Here is a 13266-nt window from a genome sequence, read left to right on the forward strand (position 1 = left end):
AGGCAGCAGATGGTTGGGTCTTGTATTTTTTTTAAAAAACTAGTTTGCTACCCCGTATCTTTTAAGTGGGGGCATTTAGGTCATTTACATTTAGGTTAGTATTGATATGTGAGGTTTTATTCCTGTCATAGTGTTGTTAGCTAGTTGTTTTGGAGTTTCAATTGTGTAATTGTTTTATAAGATCTGTGAGCTTTGCACTTATGTGTTCTTTTATGATGGTGAGTATTGTCCTTTCATTTCCATGTTTAGAATTCCCTTCAGCATTTCTTGTAGGATGGGTCTTGTGGTGACAGATGCCCTTAGTATTTGCTTGTCTAGAAAATATTTTATTTCTTCTTCATTGATGAAGCTTAGTTTGGCAGGATGTGAAATTCTTGGCTGGCATTTTTTTTCTTAAAGGATGCTAAAAATAGACCCCAATCTTTTCTGGTTTGTAGGGTTTCTGCTGAGAAGTTTGCTGTTAGTCTGATGGGTTTTCCTTTGTAGGTGATTTGACCCTTCTCTCTAGTTGCCTTTAAAATTTTTTCTTTAGTGTTGACCTTGGATAGTCTGATGACTATATGCCTTGGTGAAGTTCATCTTGCATAGTATCTTGCAGGTGTTCTCTGAATGTCTTGTATCTGCATGTTCACCTCTCTAGAAAGATTAGGGAGTTTCCTGAATTATTCCCTCAAATATATTTTCCAGGTTGCTTACTTTTTCTTCTTCCTTCTCAGGAATGCCTATAAGCCATAGGTTTGGTTGCTTTACACAATCCTGAATGTCTGAACTGCTTTGTTCATTTTTTAAAATTCTTTTTTCTTTATTTTTGTTTGGGTTAATTTGAAAGATTGGTCTTCAAGCTATTTTTTAAAAAATTATTAGTTGGTGATATGAATTGGAGGTCTTTAAGCTCTGAAATTCTTTCTTCTGCCTGGTCCAGTCTATTGTTAAAACTTTCAACTGTATTTTGAAATTTCTTAAGTGAATTTTTCATTTCCAGAAGTTCTGTTTTTTTGTTTTGTTTTGTTTTTTAAAGGATATTAGTCTCTTCCTTCATTTCTTGGATTACTTTCATGGTTTCATTGTGTTGAGTTCTCAACCTTCTCTTGGATCTCATTGAGCTTGCTTGCAGTCCATATTCTGAATTATTTATCTGCCATTTCTGAGTTTTTATTTGGTTAGGATCTGTTGCTAGACAGCTAGTGTGACCCTTTGGTGATGTCACAACATTTAGATTTTTCATGGTGCCAGAATTTTTATGTTGGTTTCTTGTTATCTAGAGAGGCTACTACTTTTTCTTTTTGAATTTATTTTCATTTAGATGGGCTTCCCCCCTACCTCCTGTTTCCACCTCTTCTAGGGGTGTAACTATAGCGTAAGTATGTTGGGTAGGGTCTTTTGGGTTTGCTTCTAAGGCCCTGCGCGATTCTGTCCTCAGGTTTTATATTGGTCTGTGCAGTTTGACTTGGAGGTCAGTAGGTGGCACTTATGGGTAAGAGCCAGTTGCCACACAAGCAGATGGGATGTACTTGACTTATTTACTGTGATGTGCCCTCTGTTGTTTCAGGTGATGAGCTGGACAGAGGAGTGCCTGGTGCCTTGAGGTTCTTGTTCAGGTTGGGGAAGGGGGACATAGCTGGGCAGAACTGGATTCCCTAGCTTGCCCATGAGTATCCCAGTGATGAGCTCAAGCTCCAGCCCTGGTGGGGGTGACTCGGGGGAGCTCCTGGTGAGATGTGCCAAGGTCTCTGCAGGATTTGAGAGGGCTCCACTGGCTTGATGGTTACCATTTCGACTCTAGATTACAAACATGGTGGCTTCCAGAGCACATCAGTTGGCCTATCTACTCATTCCTTTTCTCCCCTAAGGAGAGATTTTAACGTTGATGGAAAAGCTTGAAGGACATATTTTTATTCATTTTTGAAATTTTATTTTAGTTTTAAATATGGACTAGCTTTTATCTCATTGCGCAGGAACATAGCATATTGTGTTGGATTTATTGGGGAAGTTAAATTTGAATTGGCTCTGCTATCTATGATTTGATTGAGAGAAAAAGTATAAACAAAGATAGCTGTAAGCTTTACACTCGAAAATAGTTCTACCTAGTAATTAAAATTAGAGCGGTTTTCAAGTGAATAATAAAAAGATAAGTAACTCAATTAAAAATGGGAAAATAATCTGAATAGACATTACTCCAAAGAAGATATACAATTGGCCATTAAGTGCTTAAAAAGATTCTCAACATTATTAGTCATTAAGCAAATGCACACCAAAAACTACAATGAGATACCACCATATCTCATGGACAAAAACAAGTATTGGCCAAGCTGTTAAGAAATTGGGACTCTAGTACATTATTGGTGGGAATATAAAATCACATAGGTGGCTGGGCATGGTGGCTCATGCTGGTAATCCAAGCACTCTGGGAGGCTGGGGTAGGAGGATTGCTTGAGCCTAGGAGTTCAAGACCAGCCTGGGCAAGATGGCAAGGCACCATTTCTACAAAAAATAAAAATTAAAAAAATCAGAAAAATCACACAGCCACTTTGGAAAACAGTCTAGTAGTTCTTCAAAATGTCAAGCATAGAGTTACCACATAATGTAGCAATTCCACATGCCATAATTTAGCATTCCATAGCAATGCTAGATATATAATTAAGAGAGATGAAAATACATGTCCACACAATAACTTGTTTTTTTTTTTGTTTTTTTTTTTTTCTGAGATGGAGTCTCACTCTGTCACCCAGGCTGGAGTGCAGTGACACAATCTTGGCTCACTGCAGCCTCCGCCTCCCAGGTTCAAGCAGTTCTCCTGCCTCAGCCTCCCGAGTAGCTGGGATTACAGGTGTGCACCACCATGCCTGGCTAATTTTTGTATTTTTAGTAGAGATGGAGTTTTGCCATGTTGGCCAGGCTGGTCTTGAACTCCTGACCTCAAGTGATCTGCCCGCCTCGGCCTCCCAAAGTCCTGCTGGGATTACAGGAGTGAGCCACCGTGCCTGGCCAAGAACTTGTACATGAATGTTCATAACAGCATTATTCGTAATGGCCACAAAATGCAAATTATTAATATATTATCAACAAATGATTAACAAAATGTGGTATAGCTATACAATGGAATAATATTAGGCAATAAAAAGGAATAAAGTACTGTTACATGCTACCACATGAATGAATCTTGAAAACATGCTAACTAAAAAAGCCAAGCATAAAGACCACACTTTTTATGATTCCATTGATATGAAATGTCCAGAATAGGTAAATCTATAGACACAGAAAGTAGATTAGTAGTTGTTTAGGACTAGAGGAGGTAGAGTGGAGAAAGAGGAGTGACTGCTAATATATGGATACATTTTGGTGACAAAATGTTATAAAATTAGATTGTGGTGATAGTCTGTGAATATACTAAAAACCATTGATTGTAAACATTAATTGGGTGAATTTTATGGTCTGTGAATTATGTCTCAATAAAGCTGTTTAAAAACTTAAAAGTTAGAGCTGTTAAAACAGGGCAAAATAAGGGCATATATTCCAATGTACTAATAGCTGTAATTGAAGTTTGGTGTGTTATTTTTCGTAGCCTCCAGTATAAAGATTTAGCATGGCTCTTTTGCAAGGGTACATGCATATCAGTGAAGTGTTCAGATATTAAAAGCCTTTATTGAAGGAAATAAGAGAAGACCTGAATAAATGTGTAAAGATGTGAAGATGCAATGTTATAAAGACAACAATTCTCTGTAGATTTCCTAATAATGTAACGAATTTCCAGTCAAAACTCCAGCAGTACTTGCTTGTAATGTTATAATGACTAACTCTGAAATTCATAAACAAGAATGTAGGTGTAATAATAGCAACCCCACAAAAAGAGTATTTCATAAAGTAGAGAACTTGCCCCAGTTGGCTTACAGGTCTCAGAAAGCCATGATGATAAAAATGGTGTGACTAGTGCAGAGAGAGGCAAATATGTGATGGAACAAAAGAATGCCCAGAAACAGACCTGAGCATGTATGGAAAATTGCTGTGTGTAAGAGATTGCAGAATAATCCAGTATGTCAAAGTATCATAATTATGGAATCAATGCATGTCAGTGAGGAAATCAGCAAGATGGTAAAACTGGTAACAGCATTTGGAGAACGAAGGAAAGAAAAAGTGTTGAAATAAGGTTTGTTATGCACAACACTGGTTAACCTCCGGCAAGGTAATAAAACCATAATCTTACCACACAGAAATTATTTGCATATCTACCAGATTAAAAAATCTACAAGTTAACATAATTTTACAGAATATAGGTTTTAATAGTAAATAGCAAGCCAAACAAGATATATATATATATATATATACTCCCTAGGGAATTAAATATTCCTTGGGTGGGCCTGTCAGACAGTGCTCCAAGGTGACCTTGAGAGGACATGCAGTCTTCCTTTTGCCTTGTTTCCAAGCTATTATAACAAGTAGATGAGTTATTTCTTGCTTACCCATGCAGGAAAGAATTAAATGTAGCTCAGACTGTACACAAAATGGATTCTAGATTATATTTGTGTGTTTGCAATAGTATTTACTTTATGTATTTGAAGCATTTCTTATTAACCAAATGAGAAAATGCATTCTTAAAACACTAGACGGTACTTTCAATAAATGAGTTATGTCTATATCTAAAAAAATCCTGTTTAATAAAAAAATTAGTTTGTGGCATGATATGCTTATTGTGATATTAACATAAATCTAGAAATACTATAGAATTTCTATGACTTCATGTACATGTGTATACAAACATAAAGGACTAGAAGAATCTAAATCTAATCTTTTATACCTCAGAAAAGATGAATAAAATGTAACATTTTATTAATAATTATTATATTCTGCTAAAGTCAAGTCTGTTGTGCCAGGTAAAGATACAATAATTTTAGCTTTTAGTAACAGATTAATTTGGGCACAGTAATATTTTAACTAGTTTGTTTGAGCATAAGTGATCCCTGAATTGAATATCATTAGAACACAAGCAGTTCAGTGTTCTACCTACGGAGTGGGAGGGGGAAACTTATGAAGTATTTAAAGAAGCAAGACAAATAAAATACTTGACTGGAACAAGTGGGAAGTTCTTAGTTAGAGGTGAGTTGGCGGTTTTTGATTGGCTAAGCTTAAGTTTTGTTTTTACTGTTTACATTGAGTTGAGTTTCCATTTGCTTGTATAGGAACCATCTTTGATGAATGGCCTCCCAATTCATTATTACTATTTTTATTTTTTGAGATGGAGTGTCACTCTTGTCACCCAGGCTGGAATGCAGTGGTGCAATGTTGGCTCACTGCAACCTCCGCATCCGCCACCATGCCTGGCTAATTTTTGTATTTTTAGTAGAGACGGGGTTTCACCACGTTGGCCAGGCTGGTCTCAAACTCCTGACCTCAAGTGATCTGCCTGCCTCAACCTCCCAAAGTGCTGGGATTACAGGCGTGAGCCACTGTGCCCAGTCCCAATTATTTTAGCACTTTGAAACATATAATATTTACCTGGCACACCAAATTTATGTTTATATCTAGTGTGTTATATATGGCATGTCAAATCATTGGGGGAAAAGGTGGTTTTTTTAAAAACAATCTTGGGAAACATGGCAAAAGATTAGGGAAAAAATTACACAGCACTATCTTGTACCATCTATTTAAATTATAAACGAATAAACATTACATATTAAAAAGTAAAACACAGGTAAAACTATGTTATATAATCTTTGTAGAGGGAAGATTTTTCTAAGTGTGCCCTCAAAATCAGAAATGTTAAAGAAAAGGGTGATAGTTATGACTAAGTAAAAATTTCAATATTGGGGAGACTTTTATTAAAGCTAAAGGCAAATGTGAAAAGGGGATATTTTAACAGTACGTTTCGGAGAGTGTGTGTTTCTAGCCCTTGAAAATGAGTCTGTAAGTGAACAGATGGGCAAGAATGGTCCAAATGGGTAGACAGCCTTTTCAGTCGGTCACGTCCTCTTTCCCTGCTTGTAAACGGAGCTGATGGTCACTGCCCAGAGTCTTATTTATGGAAGTGGTACCTGTATTCTCATAATAAGAAGTTTTTGTGATGGAAATAACTTGTCTTCTAATGACATTTTCCCTTACCTGTGGAGTTCTCTTCCCTCCCACCACCCACACCTAACCACCCTTGTAAGAACAACTTCAATGTTCCCCTACATGATGTGAAAAATTTAGGGAACTTGATATATCCAAGATAAAAATGAATGTCTAGTGTAAAATATTAGAGTGCATTGGGAAGTCTGAACTTCCAATGGGGGAAAAAAAACCAAAAAACAAAACTCCACTGAATTGAGGACGCTGCACTTTTTTTTTTTTTGAGATGGAGTTTTGCTCTTGTCGCCCAGGCTGGAGTGCAATGGCACGATCTTGGCTCACTGCAACCTCCGCCTCCTGGGTTCAAGCGATTCTCCCTGCCTCAGCCTCCTGAGTAGCTGGGATTACAGGCATAAGCCACGATACCTGGCTAATTTTTGTATTTTTAGTATAGACGGAGTTTCACCATGTTGGCCAGGCTGGTCTCGAACTCCTGACCTCAGGTGATCCACCCGCCTCGGCCTCCCAAAGTGCTGAGATTACAGGCGTGAGCCACTGCACCCATTGTACATCTTAGAATTAAAAAACAAAAACAAAAACAGAAAACAACAACAAAAAACCACACACACAAAACTTCTCGTATTTAATGACTTTACCTCTTTTTTTAATGACTCTAGCTCTTCTCTGTGAGATGTGTACTGTTAAGGTGAGTGGAAATGGAAGGAGATTGGCAATTCTATTGTAATACAGGGCAGGTCTTACTCTTAAACTCTTTCTGGAAGTTTCCTTCTCTGAGTGGACCTGCCCCCATTGTGTGCCTGTCAGATATCTTTGGGTCAATAAACTGGCCTAAGATTCTGCAAGGCAGATTGGTCCTTACCTTCTTTATGTTACTTCGGCTTTCTGTGGTGTGTATTTAGTGGGAAATTAGACAGTTTATTAAAAATACAGTACCTTACAAAATAAGCACCGTTTCCTTCAGGAATGTATTTTTTGGAAATAATTAGGCAAGTGAGGAAAGAGGCTTATTACAGTAGTTCATAATGCCAAAACTTTGGGAGTAACCTACATGCCTGAAAATGAGGGACAGGTAACAAATTATCGTTACTTCCAGTCAGCAGAATGTTGCAGATGCTATGATAAAGCAACTCTGGATTTATTGAGAAGAAAAGATTCAGAATAATTCCTATATATAATCCATTATACTGTATATTATAACCCATTATAATGAATGTCTTTAATAAAGTTTTATTAAAATATGTATAGATTTACTTGGGAAAAAACCTGGAAGGATATATACAAGATACAATCCTATCTTTGGGTGGAGACCTGTGGAGTAATTTCAGTTAACTTATTTTTTGTGTACTAGAATGAAAAAATAAGGTTATTAGGGCTGTATTTCAGGAATGTTTGACACATAACAGTAGATTTTTGTTACTTGATTTTAAAAATTGATAAGAAATGGAGGTAAGATGTATAAAAATAATTGGAAGCCTTGTGTTGTGTAATTGCACTGGTGTAGACTCTTCTCACAGGACAAAGAAATAAAAAACCTCACTCTGCCTTTTTAATTAACAGATCTTCTCACTCAGATATGGCAACAAGCAGCCTTCACTTTGCATCATGTGATACGCAACAGGCGCCCAGACAGCGCGGAGCATCTACTGTGAGCAGGTCAGGAAGGGTTGTGGGCATTCCTGGGGGAAGAGGGGAGGACAGTCCCACCCTTGAAGGAATGTAATACTGATATTTGCATAGTGCATTGCGTTTGACAAACCAGTGAGGTCAGGAGAGGCCTAGGCAAGTAGAGTGCCCATTTTATAAATCAGGGAAGGAGACACAGTGGCTGCTCAGGGACTCAGTGAATAGGTGGCACTATTACATGGAAAGCACAACGAAGTTCAACTTCGGGGCACAACTCCCTTTCAAGTCGTTTTTATCTTTAAATATTTTTAGCAGTTATTTTTATTATAAAATAATAAATCACACTGCCAAACATTGGGGAAAATGGAGGAAAGGAGAAACAACCATGATGATGACCACTTGAACACAGAATTTTGGTCTTTTTCCTTCCAGTCTTTTTCCTTCCAGTCTTTTTCCTAGGCATGTGCTTCTTGATACAGTTGTAACCATAATAGATTTTTTCATCAAATATTATATTATGATTATTTTTCTTACATTTTTCACATAATCTTGGTTTAAAAATACATTTTAAGAAGTGTTCATTGTAGAAAATTCAGAGCTAATTCAGAGCTATAGAAAGCACAAAGAGACTGAAATATGTATTACTATAATCCTGGTTATTTTTGTTTGTATTCTTTTTCTCCTCATATATAGAGATATTAAATTTTTTTCTTAATTGGAATCATATTAAATATACTGTTCAGTAATCTACTTTTTAAAATTTAATATATCATGATATTTTCCCCTTCCATTAGATATTTTTCTGTGATATCATACTTGGTTAATTTTTGTTCCTTTCCAGATCATTTTAGAATTAACAGATTCTCTCTTTGAACGTGAAGGTTTTTTTTTATGAGTTATTAAGGCAGCTCTGTTAAAGCTGTTTTAGTACATGAGAAAGTACTTTTCATCCATCCTTAGAGGTTTATTAAACTTTTAGAATTATACAGCAGATCCTTAGCATTTTGGATTTTGCATTTGAAATTTCAGCTACGCATGTGTTCTTTATACTCATGGGTTTGGTAGTTTGTCTTAAGATTCTACCCTCGCAATATATAGAAGAGGTTACAGAATGGAGATAAAGTGAAAATAACTTCTAAGGATCTTAAGGCATTTGTTTTCCATATCCTTTTTTTACTGTGTATGTCCCTGCTCATGGAATTTTGTGTTTTCTTCAAAAAGAAGTGCTCTTCCTTCATAGTTATCCTCTAACTCATTCGATAGTTTCCTAAGTAACTACTGTATCAACATTTATAATGCTGAGTTTGAAAGCTGTAATAAAATACATAAAAATTACTGAAAGCAATAATAAATAAGGGCATGACACGCACAGGCAGCAACAAGCTGCATCTGTAGACTGGAAGTCTTCGGCATGCACGTAGTTGTTGAAGTGATGAACCACACCTGTATTTCCCAGAGAGCCATAACAAAAGAGAAGAGAATGGAGGAAGGAACCTTTTGGGAACACAGAACATTGAAGCATGGCTGAGACAATGACAGTTCAAACAAGAGCTACATAGATGTCTGAGAGAGGAAGACTCTATGAGTTGGTGGCCACAGGACAGGCAAGGGACTTGGGGGGAGGGGTGAGTTCTGGAATGCAGTCAGCAGAGCCAGGTGTGGCAAAGAGGTCTTCATGGATACAGGTGGAAAAGTATCCTTTGCATTTCATAGTTAGGTCATTGGAGACCTTTAGCTCATAAGGTTTTAGGGAAGTTGAGGCAGGAGTCAGGCAGCATGGCTAAAGGTCAGTGGCAGGTGGGGAAGTAGGGAGAGTGAGCATCAGTTGTTTTCTGAAGCTCTTGCCTATGAATAGGAGGAGTGGGAGAAGGGTGTGTTAGGAGAGAAAGCAAGATTGAGGGAATTATCTTTCTTGCTGGTTTTACTTTAAATAGAAATGAATGAGATTTGTGTATATTTCTGAGTTGGGAAGGAGTCAAAGAGAGGAAGAAGTTAAAGTTATATAAAAGAGGAAATGGAGGTGAAATATAAGAAATAATTGAGAAGTGTTTTCATGATAGCACAGGGTGGGCATCCCTAATCCAAAGATCCAAAATACTCTAGTGAGCATTTTTTTTTTTTTTTTTTGAGTGTAATGTGGGTGCTCAAAAAGTTTCAGATTTTGGCACATTTCAATTTTGGATTTTCAGATTAGGGATGCTCAACCTGTACTCACATTTGCAGTTTTCATAGTCTTTTTCTTTTTAAAAACTAAACAATAGACATTCTCACTCTGCCTTTTAATTAATAGGTCTTCTAATGCATGTGTCAAAGAATAAACATAATGTGAAGCAGCCTAAAATGACACTTGCAAAGTGGAGGAAGCTTGGGTGTGGACAAGAAGAGTGGCTCTTATGGAGTTAGTCTGAACAGAAAATGATAGTGCCATACCTCATATGTTACTCCTCCTGGTACTCCTCATTCCACAAGTAACTATTTGCTTCTTAACACAAAGTTGTGAGGCAGCCAAGGAGAGAGTTTGGGTCACCATTTAACAAGTGAGACACCCTGGATGTCAAGTGACATAGCCAAGTGCCATAGCCAGGCAGTGGTGGAATTACATCTTGATGCTCCACCTTCTCATTTCTGGGCTGGTGCACCTTTAAGAAACTCATTTGCCTCCTTGCTTATAATCCTTTTCACTTGTTTAGTCTTACAGAGTGTTTTGACAACCATGGTTTCTTTCGATTCTCCCTCCAACCTTGAAAGAGCCAAGAGAGAATCTTCCCACAAAAGGATCCTCATATCCAGAGAAGTACACGATCAGCTAAAATGCCTTGTCACTCTCAAATTCTTGGAATTAGAATTTCTTGCCATTGTCCTTAAAGGGCACCAGTGACAAACTTTAAGACATTTGACAGTTTTGTGTTCATCACTTCAAATCTGTTTACAAACTAGTTGTTGAAACAACTGTGTTAAGGCCACTGGAAAAATGAGGAAAGACTGTGCACCCTGGCCAGAGCTTTGTCATCACTTTACTTTCTCCTCTTACCACATCTCTTCATTAGAGGTGGGAGACCTGTTGTTGGCTCATCAAATATGTATTTTTCCATAGGAAATGGGCTGAACACAAGGTTACTCAATTTACAGTCTCTAAGATAAAGTATGTCTTTTTGATTTACTTGAGAAAGTCATCAAAATAGAACAGGGGTCTAGGGCCTTAGAATTAAAGGAACGGAGAGAAAACCTTTCATAGACTTCTTTATACTTCGCTTACCAAGCCTAGATATGTCAGCCCAGTGTGGGTACAGAACGTTGGTAGCTTTAGTTACCAAATCAAGGCTGGCATTGGGAAATCCCAGAATTACACAGGGAGTTCTGGCTGCTCAGGAGACTGAGTTCCAGAGACTGGTTTAGTGGGATGAGGTGTCCAAATGGCTCAATCATGAAGGTTATGGCAAAATGTTGGCCAAGGGCTTGTGAGAGCAGAGGGTGACTCTCCTTTGGATTGGTTAGTAAAGAATGTAGGATAGAGGGAGTTGTTTAATGAGTACAGAGTTTCAGTTTTGCAAGATGAAAGAGTTCTAAAGATTGAAGTGATGAACCACACCTGTGTGGTTAACACAGTGTGAATATACTTAACACCACTGAGCTGTGTGCTTTAAAATGGTTAAGATGATAATTTTATGCTATGTGTATTTTACCACAATTAAAAAAAAGAATGCAGGACAGATTGCCCAGCTGTTATTACATAGAGTTAAGTCTAGCTTTTACCTCCTTTGTGTTAGAAGAGTGCCAGGTGTATTTTCCATGCCATTATCACATCTATACCATTCCGTCTTGGAACGATCCCTCTTAGCTTAACAACTACGACAACAGAAACCCTTGACTGAGCTCGGGAAAGCTAAAGCAGGTTTTTGGGAATACATCCCACCTTCTGACTGTACTTATGTTACTCTTTCTTGCTTCTTCCAAATTCATTTAGCCTTCACCTAATGATCTGGCTTAGTTGCTTAACCAGAGTAGTTGCCAGTGTTTGCCAAGAAGCCATTTCAAAATAAGCTATTTTTATTAGAGACATATTGGGCAATGTAAAAGTATTACCATATGTAACAATGCAATACTGAAAAGCAGCTTATTATAATTGTGCTTATTAACAAATCAGGATAGGAAGAAGGGGCATTAAGGTATAATAATTTAAAGGAATTTGTATATCATGTTTTGGTTATGTAGACTAAGTGCTTTTTTAAAAAAATGAACAAAACCCAACTCTTTCTGTTAATTAACAGATCTACTAAAGTAGACATAGCTTGAAGCACTGCAGCACCACAGGGGTGGCTCTGGGTCAGAACTCTGCTCTTCTATGGCCTAGACGCAGAGACCCCTGGCACCCAAGGCCTCAGTTCTGATGCCATTCTCTAACAAAAGAAACCAAGGCTCCTGGCTGATTCCAGCACCAGGGCAGGGAAAGTACAAGATGAACCTAGAAGATCTTGTGCCAGAAAGTAAAGAATTGCTGAAAAAAAGGACAGGGCTTGTCGAAAGAACATGGGAGCAACATAAAGGAGCTTCCAATTGCCAAATCCGGTACAATTTGAGAAAGAAAATAAATAATGACTGTACTGAGTTATATAGCCCACAGAATCAATTAATGTGAATGTGTTCATAGTATATAAATAATTGGGTAAACATGTCAGTGGTGGGAGGGAGAGCTCTTCCCTACTCATTCTTACTAATGTAGAAGAAATGATGGGAACAGAAAATTGCTGTTTGACAAACCACAATGGTAATGGGTACAGACAAGAACACTCAGTGGACACTAAATTTAGGGGGCAATGTGTGTTGTGAAACGGGGTATCTGCAGAGTCTTGAGAACCTCCTCTGAAGATGCTTAGTGACTCCCAAGGGAACAGTAGTAACCTCACAGTAGAGACCACCCTAGCTATGCGGTCATCACCAGATACGTGCATGCAGCTTGTAGCGCTGATATCATGCACTGAGAACTCGGCATCACTGCTGTGGTTTTCTTGCCCAAAATGTCTCTTGTCCAAGTACTAACCAGGCTCGACCTTGCTTAGCTTCCAAAATCAGACAAGATCGGGTGTGTTCAGGGTGATGTGGCTGTAGACTCTTGCCCAAAATGTGTAGCCTGAATCTGATCATGAGGAAACATCAGATAGACCAAAGGGCTGTGCTACAAAATAATTGCCAGCACCCTTCAAAAGTGTTATGTAAGATGTTATCTAGGGGAACTGGTTATACAAACTCTGTCCTATTTTTCCAACTTTTTGGAAGCCTGAAATTATTTGGAAATGAAAAGAAAAAAAAAACTCTGCTTCCCCATTTGAGTCTGAAGATGAGCACCCTATTATTCTTTCTTAGATGGTAATATTTACATCATTCCTTTTATTGCATTATGTATTTGCATTTTTACCTTTTACATCTGCATTTTTATCTTTTCTGATGCTCATAACGGCAATGTTAATAATACCTGTTGGGTGGATATTGTCATATCCTCATATCCTTTTCATAGCTGAGGAAACAAAGATTTGGAGAGGTTAATGACTTTCTTGGAAGTCTCGCCATCTAACACAGCCCACT

The 13266-nt window shown here is 37.7% G+C and overlaps 1 protein-coding gene across 4 annotated transcripts in view; it reads left to right on the forward strand.

The window, feature by feature from the left end:
* The window catches only part of TTC39B (tetratricopeptide repeat domain 39B), a 137215-nt gene that overhangs the window by 69295 nt on the left and 54654 nt on the right, over positions 1–13266 (forward strand). For 3 of the 4 annotated variants that reach the window (XM_024252637.3, XM_054519844.2, XM_024252640.3), the window contains one exon: positions 7621–7716. In XM_024252637.3, coding sequence (XP_024108405.3) covers positions 7621–7716 — 96 coding nt within the window. Of the gene's footprint in view, positions 1–1291; positions 1358–7620; positions 7717–13266 lie in introns of those variants that run through there. The other variant, XM_054519845.2, reaches the window with a different exon arrangement.

Source organism: Pongo abelii, chromosome 13 (genome assembly GCF_028885655.2).
Source record: "Pongo abelii isolate AG06213 chromosome 13, NHGRI_mPonAbe1-v2.0_pri, whole genome shotgun sequence".
Classification (NCBI taxonomy): domain Eukaryota; kingdom Metazoa; phylum Chordata; class Mammalia; order Primates; family Hominidae; genus Pongo; species Pongo abelii.